Source organism: Balearica regulorum, chromosome 1 (assembly GCF_011004875.1).
Source record: "Balearica regulorum gibbericeps isolate bBalReg1 chromosome 1, bBalReg1.pri, whole genome shotgun sequence".
Classification (NCBI taxonomy): Eukaryota; Metazoa; Chordata; class Aves; order Gruiformes; family Gruidae; genus Balearica; species Balearica regulorum.
The window spans coordinates 192,461,550-192,474,965 of NC_046184.1; the positions used below are offsets into that span (position 1 = coordinate 192,461,550).

The following is a 13,416-nucleotide window of genomic DNA, read 5'->3' on the forward strand; positions in this document are numbered from 1 at the left end:
AATTAGTCTGGCTTCAGCTCTTGTTGTCTAAGTGCACACGTTACATTTTTCAGCAATATTTAATTGAAAATTGAATTAAATAATGAATATTTAAAGCTCTAGTCTCTAGCCTTTAATTAAGACTGTTGTTGAAATTAGATTTATTACTGCCATTTCAGAGAGCACTTTCTTTAGTTTCAGGAACCAGATGTATTTAACAGTCTGTGTTTTTAATAAAACCATAATTGCTTTTTTTCCAGTCCTTTTCTATAAGCTGGCTTAGTAGCAGAGAAATGTGAATCCATATCAAATTGCTGGTCCTCTTAAAGATCCAGTTGTGTTATTAAAAATAACATAAGGAAAGAAGAATTTTGTGTATTCTGAATGTCTGCTTGTGACTGTATCACCTGGTAGCAGGGATGCAGTACAGAGAGGGGTTTTCTCTCTAGACATGATGAACATTAACAAAGGAGAAACTTCAGGGGGCTGTACAACATAGCTAATTATTATGAGCTATAGTATATCTGTAGCAAACAGTGGCGAGAGACTTCAAGATTTCATTTTTGAACCAATTAAACTGTTCGAGGGTCCATTGTAGCATTTATTGCATTTTTGTAAGAAAAATTCTAGCATTTTCCTCTGCACGCAACTGCAGATAAATGTAATTTCTGGTGTAAGACTAGCTGGTCAAGATGGGTATTAGTATTTTGGTTTTGATTGTGAAGTATGATATCTTCTATTTTTGCTAGGTGTAACTGCTAATTGTTGTCAGGATATCACTTTTTGGTGAGCCAGGCTGCATGGAGCTTTGATTTGGGTTGCAAAATGATAATGTGATGTATATATACTTTAAGAAGACTTCCTGCAGACTTTTTTCATTTTTTAAGGTGCTGTTGTGGTAAACAGCATTAAATTCCACCATAAGCAATTTCAAAATGGGAAGCAAGAACCCAAACCAGCAGCTGGATTAAAGAAAGACTTGCAGTCTAGTGTTTAATTTAGATAAATTTTAGTCTTTTTATTTTTAAGCATTTTTTGTATGTTTTCAGTCTTTGCAAGTTTGGGGTTTTTCTTTTGCATTGAGCCATCTCTGAAAATTGTTTATTTTTTAGTAATGTTTCTAGCTTTTTCTTGTGACTATATCTGAATCTCCCATTGCAACTATAAAAACCTGAAAGATCGTGGTGCTGCTGTGAAGACCATGTTTTAAGACAGGATTTTAATGTATACTCATTAACAGCCCTACCTATGTCCGTGGATGATGATGGCAACATACCAAGACACTGACTGGTGTTTAGCAGTCAACCAAGGAGAAGACAGTGTTTCTAAGTAAAACAGTCCAGCCAGGAGGTGAAATAGTCTAGCCAGGTTTTCATCTTGGAACTTTAATGCCCAGAGAAGAATCAATTGCTGCTATCAGTGCAGTCACTGTTGAATTATCTAAGAAGTTGAAATCCCTGTGCAAGTCTTTAAGCTCTGTACAAGTAAAATAAAAAAAACCTAAAACCAAAAACCCTACACTGTGAATTGGCTGTCAGTGGGAAGTTAACCTAGGAACGTCACTGCTGGAAGGTCAGACCTTTGCTTCTGGGCTTTAGCTTCTAGCAAGAAGAAATAACATCCTTTGTTGGCTAGGTAGTGAGGTAAGTCTTTCCCAAACGCCCTGAGTGCATTCAAGGGAAGTTGTCCTAATAGTCTGTGAATTTTCAAAGCATGCAGAGAAGTTTGTTGTAGGTAAGACAGAGAAAAAAAAGACTGTAAATTAGAAGGAACATTTCAGGCAGTTAGTAAATGATATAGTAGTTACCTTGATGGTGCTATGTTAAAACTTTGAATTTTCTTCCTGATTTAGGTTTATGAACACCAAGATGGAAGCAAGTCCCTGAAGCTAGGAGACTTTGGCCTGGCAACAATTGTGGATGGACCTCTATATACTGTTTGTGGGACCCCAACATATGTAGCTCCAGAAATCATTGCTGAAACTGGGTAAATAACTTCTAGTGATGATTCATTGATGCATACACAGTGGAGCATGTTTTCACCAGTGTGACAGACAGGAGTTCTTGCAATTAAGATTTTTATGCTGCCTTTGCTTGGATATGATGCAGAATCATGGTTTATAGAATAATTTAGTTGAAAGGGACCTCTGGAGGGTTTCTTGTCCAAACCAGCTCAGAGCAGGGCCAACTCTGTAGTTATACTAGGTTCCTCTGCCAGTTGGCATCAAACTTCTCAGCTTAACACTGAGTTCCTAACTAGCCATTTGCAGATACAATAGAAGTAATTCTTAAGCTGTCCCCAGAGACTGCTAACTACCGTTCACTTAATTTTATTTTGTTATCACGCACTGTCCTCTTCTGATTTGTTCCACAGAGTTAAAGCCTGCTGGCTTGAGCAGCCTGTGTCATCTTTGCAGGCTTTATGCTGGTAGGCAATACTAACTCAAAAATACAGCATAACATCTTCTGTGCGCTCCTGCATTCTGTCATTCTGTTCTGATGTGGTTTTAAGATGTAAATGTAAAAAAGTGGAATTAGGATAGGTAGGACACAGAGAAAGTTCAGATGAGAATATATAAGAAATTATTAATAATTTTGAAAATGTTTCCTCTGTTCTTGTACTGTAGTTCTTAGGGGTCGGCTGTCTCTAACCATGTCTCTCACACTTCTAGATATGGCTTGAAGGTGGACATCTGGGCAGCGGGTGTGATTACTTACATCCTGCTCTGTGGTTTCCCCCCATTCCGTGGGTATGGCCTGATCTATTCAACCATCTTTGTTCTGTGAATTGGTCCCTGTGCTGTTTTTGCATTAAGCACAGAGATTCCCACTGGAAGAAGTTCTCTGGTCTTGTTTTTTTTCCCATGGTCTGCATAGTAATTTACACAAACCCCATAAATGTCTGTGATTTTACTGTAAAATCTCTGTCTGATGTTTGTTTATTTTAGTTTAACCTTCATTACATTACAAAACAAGAGCCTCCATTACAGGTTCTGGGTGCCTTTGCCTGATGTTTAAAATACATAGTGAAATAAGCATCTTCTTTCATGGACCAAATACAACATATTTTGTGGTTGGTAAAAGGTAATTAAATGTAAGCCACTTAATAAGGACATGTCAGATCTTTTCTCCCCCTCAAAGCAATTGCAAAGTTGTTGACAATCCTAAAGATAAGCAGGTTACCTCAGAAAGAATGTACCAAATGCACTTTGTTTTACGATCTCACCATTCACACCCATGGTTGCATACTTGGGGAGAATCAACAGCTTCCAAAAGCATACTAAGGGATTGCCAATTAAAAGCAATTTCAAGAAGCCTATTGAAACCAGCTCTGGAAGTAATTTCTTCCTGGGTTTTGTTGGTTTTGTTTGTTTTTTTCTTCACAGAAGTGGGGATGACCAAGAAGTGCTTTTTGATCAGATTTTGATGGGACAGGTGGATTTTCCATCTCCATATTGGGACAACGTTTCTGACTCTGCAAAGGTAGGTTTAAATAGTTGATGATACTTTCTTCTCCAGTATTTCCCAGTACTAGTATCTAATGAATGTTGTTCTTTCACAGTGCTGTATTTGACATGTCTCATACATCTCTTGCTACACCTATAAATTCCTCTGGGTCACTGAGTATGTTGTCATTTGATCACTGTCTGACTGTTAGACCCCAGGTGGTTCTAAATGGACCCCGTCTCTATGTGATGTCTCACACAACAGAGACACCAGCAGCCCTTACTGATCAAGAAAAAGTTCAAGTAACTTTGCTTGACCTACACTTCTTATCTTGAAAGCTCCCTGGGACTGTGCTTTGTATGTACTTACGATGGGGACCACGTACCAACGTGGAGCCTTTGGATATTATACAATACTATTATAGGGAGGCTGTTTTCCCCTTATTAATCCCATTAGATGATATGTCTGTTGTTTCTTTCTGTCAAAGAACCAGGTCTTGCATTGCCGGTGACTCCTTATTGTTGTCAGTGTGGTACGAAATACAGACTTCTGTCCACCAGTCCATGGGCCATAGCCTCTGGGCACATGACAGAAAGGAGGTAGAGCTTGAGGTGTGCTGAGGCAGATACAACCCTTTTCAGATACAGAACCTGACAGAGTTCATTATATGTGCAGAACAGATCAAATTTTTTAACTCTCATTAGTGCACTGGAGCAACAGTTTAACTCACAGATTTTCCAGGGATATGGCATTCATGCTAGTCACATGTGTGTGTGTAGATAGATATATATATATAGGGAGAGAGAGAGAGAGAGAATATATATGTGTATGTAAAAAAAACAAAAAAAACCAAACCGTAAACCTGTTCAGTTGGTCATCATGTACTTAAAAGTGCTTAATTTCTGCCAGTTTACTTCTGTAGCCTTAATTTCTGCCAGTTTACTAGCCTGTAACTGAAATCCGGGCAAAATTGTCTTCTTATTTCTTTCAGTGTGACAGTGTTTAATTAAGCACAAAAATAATTTATGAAATTTGGAGGTGGATGCAAGTAATGAAAGTAGCATTCTACATTCTGAATCTCCATTCTTGGGAGCAATACATCCTGCTTTTATAGATATGTGGAGGGTGATCCGTACTAGCGTTTTAGCCTGCTAACTAATGAGGTTAACAAATGAGCTACAGTCATAGAGTTGGAAGAAGTCCTCTAAACCACATCACTATGTTGTACCAGTACTCGTAGCATCATTAATAAGAACTCTGTGCACATCCTTTGCCAATGGTGTTGTCCTGTGATACTCCTTCTTCCAAACAGTTCAGTCTAAAATTTCAGTTTCAAAGCATTAGCCTATTCATTTAACTTCTTGTCACTAAGAATCATTAACTTTTCTCTTTGGTGATACCCCTTTATTTGCTGTCATACTGCCATCCTGTTTTCTGTGCACTCCACTCACTGGTGGAATTAGATACATGTTTATTTACATGCTAGTTGAAAATTAGGTAACTGCAGATGAAATCAGAGGATGAAAAATAATGGTTTTAAGTGGGTTTTTTTAATATCTTCTCTGTCATTTATAGAAGAGGTTAAAGTAAAATTCTGGATTTGCTGGCTTTTTTCCTACAGAGGAATTGGCTTTTTCTTAATGGAAAGCTAACCTAATTTCATGCGACCATCTGTTTTGTGCATTATGTATTAAGTGCTTTTCTTTTAAACAGTGGCTACAGAACTGTAACTCAGAACTGTCTTCTAACTTTTCAAGGTACTGTTAGATATTGATTTAAAAGTTCGGTTTGAAGTTCAGCAGTTCATAGTTGTTCTTTTTTTTTTTTAATAATCTCAATATATTTCTGCAGTCAGTAGTTCACTCTCTCTTTGAGCACTCTTACATAATCGGTTGAAGAGCACTTTAGTGAATTAAATGTGGATTTGTTCTTTAAAAATGTTCTTTAAATTTGACCCAGTATTCCATTTCTCAGGAACTTATCACAATGATGCTTCAAGTAGATGTAGATCTGCGATTCTCAGCCTTGCAAGTTCTTGAGCACCCATGGGTTAATGTAAGTATTTTCAGGCTTGTAGATGCTGCTTGTAATTTGGCACCTTTGAGCTCTTTTCTGTCAAGTCCTTTCTATGCCCTTTTGGAGCCAGCACATTCTAAAAATGCCACAGATTTAACTGGAAATAAGCTGGGTTATAGGCTGGTTTAGTATATCACACATACCTTGGGGTATTCACTATTTTATGCATGCTCAGCTACATTTTCTCTGAAATATTTTGGGCCAGGTTTTCAACAAATCTCAACCACACTTGACAAATTTATACCTCTAACAATCAGCTTGCGAGTTCAGTGACACATTTTGCTCTCCTAAGATCAGATGGACTCAAAAATCTGACAGTCGTGATTAAGAGCTATTGAAATATAGTCCATAGTGTTAAGCCTACTTGATCCTGCATGAAACAGGGAAACCTTTAGAATCATATTTAGCTTCTGACATTGAAATATACATATATTTATGTGCAGCCATATCCATTTAATCTGAGGTACCATGAAATAGCTATTTATGTATCCTGGCTTATCTCAAAGTGACTGGACATTTGCCATAAAAGTGGTAATCGGTGAGGTGGCATACAGATAAATCTGGCAGAGAATAAAGAGATTTCTCTTTAATTAACGTTGAGGCAAGGACACTACTTAATATTTGTTAATTATTTCAGACTATTTAATATGTTTTAAAATATTTGGATGACAAGAAAGAAAAATTGGAGAAAATCCAGATTCAAATTCAGAAGGGAAGATTAAGAAAAGACATACATTTGGGACAAGCAGAGGAAAAGAAAATAAAGGAGAAAGAAATAATGTTTTGCTTTGTTTTGTTTGATGTAAGTTCGAGTGTGCAGTCCTCCCTGGAATACTATTTTGTTCCTTAGCTGCTGTATCCAAAATCTTTTTCTCACTAAAACACTGTTCTAAAAATTCAAATATACAGTAACCTCAAATGTTAATCTTTTTTATGAAAGTGTCCTCCATATAGCCCAGAATAGTGGAGATCAGTTAAGTCTTTACCAAGTGTATGCTTTAGTCTTGGAGGCTCCCTTATTGTCTAAACTATTTTATTTTATTTTATTTTATTTTATTTTATTGTAAATGCTATCATCATGCAGAGCATTCTGCAGTGTACAAAGAGTGCAATGATCCAGGACAATGTCTGATGAAAATCTTTTCATTTTTAAGATGGCATTCAAGCAGCTGAAATATTAATTTTCCTTATTGCCAGGTGCTTGGACATAGTGTTCTGTCACAGTTTATAATGACTTTTGGTGACTGAGGTGTCTCTCTGTCTCCATGGGAGGAGGATGGGTGGGGATTTCTGGAGTGCTGCTGAGAAGAGATGGAAGTGACTGATCAGAAGCTGCAGAGACCAGCTGACCCGCAGTGTCAGCCTGCACACTGCTGCTGAGGTTACTGAAACATCACTTCTTTACACCACATAAGGATGTGGTCACTAATCTTCCTCTTTTTCTGAAAAATACATTGGAACTGTTAATGCTCACCCCCCACCCCCCGACACCTTTCGGGGTTTTTCTGGCTTCAGTTACACCATGATGTATTTTAGGAAGCCATTTGAGTGACATGTATTAAGAAGAGGTGGAGCTCTTTGTCAGGAAGGTGATGGTGTGCAGGTGACATGAGGGTCTGATCCCTGCCCTCGCTACTGCCCGCTGATGGGGAGGGACAGGGAAAGGGGCTGGGGGCTAAAATCTTTTAACACTCCAGAGGTCCACTAACCAAACCTGAGCTCTACTTACTGAAGCACCCTGGCAAATTCCTGGGTTTCTGTGCAATTAGTTAAAATGTGGAGCCCTTTGCCAGAGGATGCTGTAGAGGCCAAGTATAAATGGATTCAAAAGAGAGTTTGATACTTTTTTGGAGGATGAGCCCATTGGTGCCTATTAAATATAGTGGTCTGGATACAACTCTTGGCTCACAAAGTTCTTAAGTACTTGGTTTGCAGAAACTGGAGCATATACCAGGGAAAGGTCATGACCTACTTGTCTTCGTTAAATGTACTATTTCATAAACAGCGACTACGATGCACTGTTGGAAACAAGATAATGCAGATCAAAACCTCTTTTGAATTCTCTCATATATCTTCCTCTCTCTGGAAGGAGAAAGGCCAGCACAGGGACCAGTTCAGGAAAGTGCTTGATTGAGCACATTCCAAACTTTGCTCCTATTTCAAGGCATCACACATGGAAACACTTAATATTAGGCATAAAATTAACTAGATGGCACTAAAAGCCTAGTTCACTTCAGGAGAAATAAGAACATGGCTGAGTTGAAACAGGTGCTTAAATGCTTCGTGAAAAAGGACACTTCCCTGAGGTGGGTCTGAGAAGGATGCAGTAGATAGCCTAGCAGGGACAGCCTGCTTCTGTATGGAGGCAGAATGATACACTGGTGTCAGATCCGACCTTGCATCCCCATGCCGTCACCAGTTTGACCAGCTGGGAGTCTGTCACACAACCTCCCTGTGCCTCATTTTCCCAGCTTCAGGACAGGGAATTGATATACTCATCCTTGTTTGTAAAAGGATCTGCAATCCATGTGTCATAATTACCTGAGCAATTAGCTGCAACTTTCATAAAATACTGTCTGAGAAGAAATGGCACATGGCGTTTTCACCTAAACTCCATTTTTCCAGATAACCTGTTCAAATACTTTTCCGTGGCACCAAATGCTGGAATTTACTTTCCCTTTTCTTATTTTGGTTTTGAACCTATTCGTGGAGTGGTAAACTTGCAGCTAAAATACTGGATAGGACATCTGGCTTGAAAAGCAGGCATGTGTTTTCTTCGACAATTTTAAGAACATTTTATCTCTTTGATCAAACCTTTGATAGAAGTGTTGTAACTGCTTACACTGTATAAAACCATTTTGTAGATTGTAAATAACCATTCTACTTTATAGCTGCTTACTATGTGATTACTTGGTAAATTGCTGAGATTCCTGGAATGTGCTTTGACAGTTTCAGTAGGAGCCAGCCCTCATTTCAGTTTCAGTTTTTGCTATAAAAATAGCTGGAATCCTCTTGGAAACTGCAAAACTTCTTATGGTCAGAGTCAGACCAGTAAAGCAGTTCCTATGTCAATAATATCCCAGCTGTTTTCAATTCAAAAAAACAAAACCTGAAAAGATGTTGGCTACGTGCCACTGCCACAGATGGAGATCTTGAATTGTAAATGCAATTCAGCAGCAGTTCCTTGCCCCCTCCATTTAGTTTATTTGGATTTGTCTCTCCTATGCAGTACACTTAGACCTGGAAACAAATCCATCAGTTTATACTTCCCCTACAGGGACCCCAGCTCTTTCCTTTACCTGCTCAAATTCTCTGCAAAACCCAAGACTTATAAAAGAGGCTAGAAGTCTGGCATTTTAAACATTGATGATACTGATAGCGTGAATTATACTATACGAGTTACAGGACAAACCTACTCTCTTTTTGTTGTTTGAGTAGTAAATATTTCCTAATACAGCATTGAGCAGTGAATGCTGAAAAGGATGGATTGCATTCTGTAAATCCTTCTCTGTTAAAATAATCAATATAAAATGTGGTGTGTTGTTGCTGGAGGAGGAAGATGGCACACACCAGCCTAAAAGGAATTAGGGAAACTGGAGCTTTTAGATATTTCCTTAACCATGTCTGCCTTGGAAATTTGTGTGCAAAAGAACTGAATAACCAAGCAGTAAATAGTAATAAGCTGGACATTTGTAAGGAAGTTAATTTAAAAAGACATTTCTTATTTGGCAGCTATACTACTTCTAGTTACACCCTAGGACACTGCCCAAAGAAAAACTTCCTTGTAATCCTTAAAGGAAACAGAGTCCAAAAGCTTTTCCAGCACTTCTATTTGCTCTAATTTTCTGCTATTATTTATATAATGACCTATTCATCTGATGCTTTTAGACCTGGAAAGTAAAGCTGTTGTGACCAGACTGTAAAATGGATCTGAGTGCTTCAGGGCAGTAGGAGTCTGAGAATCCTGAACTTTGTTCCATCTTTTTAACATTTCTTTTCCCTTTATGTAGCAATGTCTCCTGCCATAGAGAACTATTCAAATATGAAAACAGTCTTTATTAATTACTCAAATGATGGCAAGACCCTCTGCCTCTTTTTTTTTTAAAAATTTTATTTTGATTTCTTGCAAATAGACCATGACAGGTATTTTGTGGATTAAAAAAAAAAATTATGTATCTGTCATGGTTTAACCCCAGCTGGCACCTAAGTACCACACAGCTGCTCATTCATTCACTCCCCAGTTGGATGAGGGAGAGAATTGGAGAAAAAAAAAAGTAAAACACATGGGTTGAGATAAAGAAAATTTGATAGGTAAAGCAAAAGCCACGCACGCAAGCAAAGCAAGACGAGGAATTCATTCACCACTTCCCATGGGCAGGCAGGTGTTCAGCCATCTCCAGGAAAGCAGGGCTCCATCACACATAAGGGTTACTTGGGAAGACAAATGCCATCACTTCAAACTTCCTCCTTCTTCCCCCAGCTTTATAAGCTGAGCATGGCATCACATGGTATGGAATATCCCTTTGGTCAGTTGGGGTCAGCTGTCCCGGCTGTGTCCCCTCCCAACTCGTCCCCAGCCTCCTTGCTGGTGGGGTGGTGTGAGAAGCAGAAAAGGCCTTGGCTCTATGTAAGCACTGCTCAGCAGTAACGAAAACATCCCTGTGTTATCGGCACTGTTTTCAGCACAAATCTAAAGCACAGTCCCACACTAGCTACTATGAAGAAAATTAACTCTATCCCAGCCAAAACCAGCACAGCATCTTAAGATCCCAAGCAGTTTATTTTGTCTAGGTGAAAACTCAAATTCTGGACCAGAATTTTCAAACTGTCAAAGGATCTTGACTGCTCAACTTCTGAGACGTGCTCAGGAGAGCTCTTCTTTCAGACCATCAGCAGTCAACATTTTCTGAAGTTCCCAAAGTTGAACACCAAAAATCACTAGCTATCTTTAAAAGATCTTGTTCTAAGTGCTAAACCTGAGATGAAATTCAGTGCTCCTAACCTGCTGCAATAAGTAGTTCCTATAGAAAAAGGTTAAAATAGAGGAAAGGAAGAGTTAACCTCTGACATCCTTCCCATTACAGCAACCTGATGAAATTCTCATCAGCAATATCTAGTCTGTTCTCCATTTCTACAACTTACCCTGCTGATTTTGGTGAATCTTGTGGTTTTTTTTTTTTTTTTTCACTTCTTGCCTTTTTAAACTGCAGAGCAGCTTGGTTTGTATGTAGTTAAACAGCTGTCATCTCTTACCCTCAATATCTATCTTTTATTGTTGGCTGAAGTGATTCCAGTAGCCAGCTAATATATATTAGCTTGTTTATAAATCACATTGGAATAATAATAAAAAAAGATAACTGCTAAACATCAGGTAGCACCAACAATAGTAAGACAATTTAATAACAATAGAGCAATTCCCATATATCCCTATGCTGCATCTTAAATTGAGCAGGAAGATATTTCATCTAAAAGCTGGAGCCCAAACTATGTGTCTCTGGTGTGATACCACTGGAACTGTAGGTGTGGTGCTTCACCAATAAAATATTACCACAGTCTGGGTAACTATTGTCTTCTCCGTAGTTTAGTCTTTTGACACGAAGACATGAACATTTGGCAGGCTTTCATGTCAAGAAAGCCAAAAGAATGATTTTTTTTTTTTTTTTTTTCTTTTTCCCCTCCAGTGAAGAAGAGTTCACTTTACAGACTAGCTTTCTTCTGGGAAAGGCAAGGTCAGCGGAAAGCAGGTTATTTTTAGGGGTCATATACTACCGAGCCAAGACTCCCCGGTGCTAGACAATAATCAGCTACTGGGTTGTATTGTTTTGTTTTGTGTTTTGCAGCTGTGTGCACTTGACCATATTTTGCCAGCTGAGACATTTTGTTAAGGGGTGAGTGAGGGATCTCTAAACACAAACTCCCCAAGCTAAATAAATAACAAACCCTAACCAACCTCCCTAAAATTCCCATATGCTCACTGACCTCATGATTTACTGCAGCAACTCTGTAACTCTTTAAGTGCACTCAGAATTGCTGCAAAGCCAGAAAAATGTGTCTGTAATCTCTCTGTATTCTGATTGTGCCTTTTGTTTGCATGTATTCTGCTAGGATGTTGCTTAAGTGGATTATTAATAACTTTTTCAACTGTTGATAGCTATATATACCATGCGGTACTACCTTGGGATGACCATTGCAGATAGCCAGTGGCCTGATATCCTGCATATTCTACCTATTCTGCATTTTGTTGCCTGAAATCCTGCATATTCTGGTAGCAGGGAAGTCTCACTGCACGTTGGTTTTTTGGACTTTTTAACTTTTTTTAGGCCTAAGGGCCTTATTTGCAATTTCTAATGCCTTTCTTCTCTTGGTCTTGAATTCAATCCGCTGTCTTGTGCAAAACTGCAAACTCCCTTCTTTCTGCTAGGGTTTTGCTTCAGCGTCGAGGATGCCTGCGTGCCTAGGTGCAGATAGACAGATTTGCCCTGGGAAGCGGGATATCTCCGCCGGGAGGAGGCACCTCCTGGCCCAGCTGCTTGGCTTCTGGGCTGGAGCTTGCACACTGCCAGCTCACCTGGTGCTGGTAGTTGTGTGCGCCTGCTTGGCCTTGTAGTTGCATGCCTGCTTTTACCTCAGGTTAGCTCCAGTTGAGAACACGTGTCTTTCAGCAAGGAAGAAGAATCCACCTGGCTGTCCTTTCCCCACAGCATCCCAGGCCAGTGTGCCTTGGCACTGGGGGAAGAAATTGCAGTCCTTTGTTATCAGTCAGTCGGAGATTCAATGTGCAGAGGTGGCTTTGTTTAATTATGGTTTTTGTATGGTACAGTCACAGCTGGCATGCTGTAAGCCCACACCCAACCTGGCCTGCAGACATATGCAATGATAAATCCTGGTGCTGGTGAGGTCCCACGCTCACCCACCCTGAGGGTCTCAGCAGAGACGTGTCTCAGCTCCCACCTTCCCTGGGTTTCCTCACCATGGGACTCACTGAACCATGGCTGGAACATTCACCCAACCCTATAGCCGCCAAGTCTGTAACCTTTACAATAAGACTGGGACCTTACCGGTGTCTCACGGGGCTTTTGGAGATCCTTTCCTGCATCCTACCAAAACAGGGCTTCTGGTTTCTGTAATCTCTTGGGGTCTTTCTACTTTTGAGGTCATTGCCTTTAAATTTATGTGATCAGTAAACAGAATCATAAACATGTCTGAGTTTATCAAGCTCTGCAATTTTAATGGTCATAAAGATAACTGGGCAGTGGTAGTTAAGACATGGTAGAAAGAATAATAAAATATTTTAAAATTATTATTAATTAACATTACCTAAAGTTTGAGAGGAAAGTTTTGGGCAAAGAAAAAGAGAGAGGCTGGTTCATGACATAATGTGATGTTCATCTTATAAATCATCTTATAAATACCCTACATATATTAATGGAGACAATGAATGACAAACAACTTTGTAAACTTTTCTATATTGACAGGTGCTATCAGAATCACCTTGCAATTCCTTTAGTTTGCCTTTTCTCTCTGAAGTTTTATTTGGATTTATTTCTCTGCAGGATGATGGCCTTCCAGAGAATGAACATCAGCTCTCAGTAGCTGGGAAGATAAAGAAGCATTTCAACACAGGCCCTAAACCGAACAGCACAGCAGCTGGAGTTTCTGTCATAGCAGTAAGCATCTGAAATACACAGCTGAAACACTTAAATACGTGCCCGCAAGACAGTGTGTGGGTAGGACATGCCACCAAAAGAAACCAAAGAGGGTTAATCTTTAAAGAATTTGAGCGTTTAATTCATGTAAACGTAGTTAGCCTGGTATTCTGCACAGTTTCTCCATTGATTCTCCTTGTGAGTCACATTGTTATTTAACAGCCCCAGGAGATCTAACACTACCCACACTTCCACATTTTACCAGAAGA

At 39.3% G+C, this 13,416-nt stretch overlaps 1 protein-coding gene across 6 annotated transcripts in view; it reads left to right on the top strand.

Moving 5' to 3' along the window:
* Nucleotides 1-13,416, top strand: part of DCLK1 (doublecortin like kinase 1) — a 255,747-nt gene that overhangs the window by 226,050 nt on the left and 16,281 nt on the right. For all 6 annotated transcript variants that reach the window (XM_075742006.1, XM_075742007.1, XM_075742005.1 and 3 more), the window contains 5 exons: nucleotides 1,832-1,965; nucleotides 2,651-2,728; nucleotides 3,365-3,461; nucleotides 5,400-5,480; nucleotides 13,055-13,168. In XM_075742006.1, coding sequence (XP_075598121.1) covers nucleotides 1,832-1,965; nucleotides 2,651-2,728; nucleotides 3,365-3,461; nucleotides 5,400-5,480; nucleotides 13,055-13,168 — 504 coding nt within the window. The remainder of the gene's footprint in view (nucleotides 1-1,831; nucleotides 1,966-2,650; nucleotides 2,729-3,364; nucleotides 3,462-5,399; nucleotides 5,481-13,054; nucleotides 13,169-13,416) is intronic.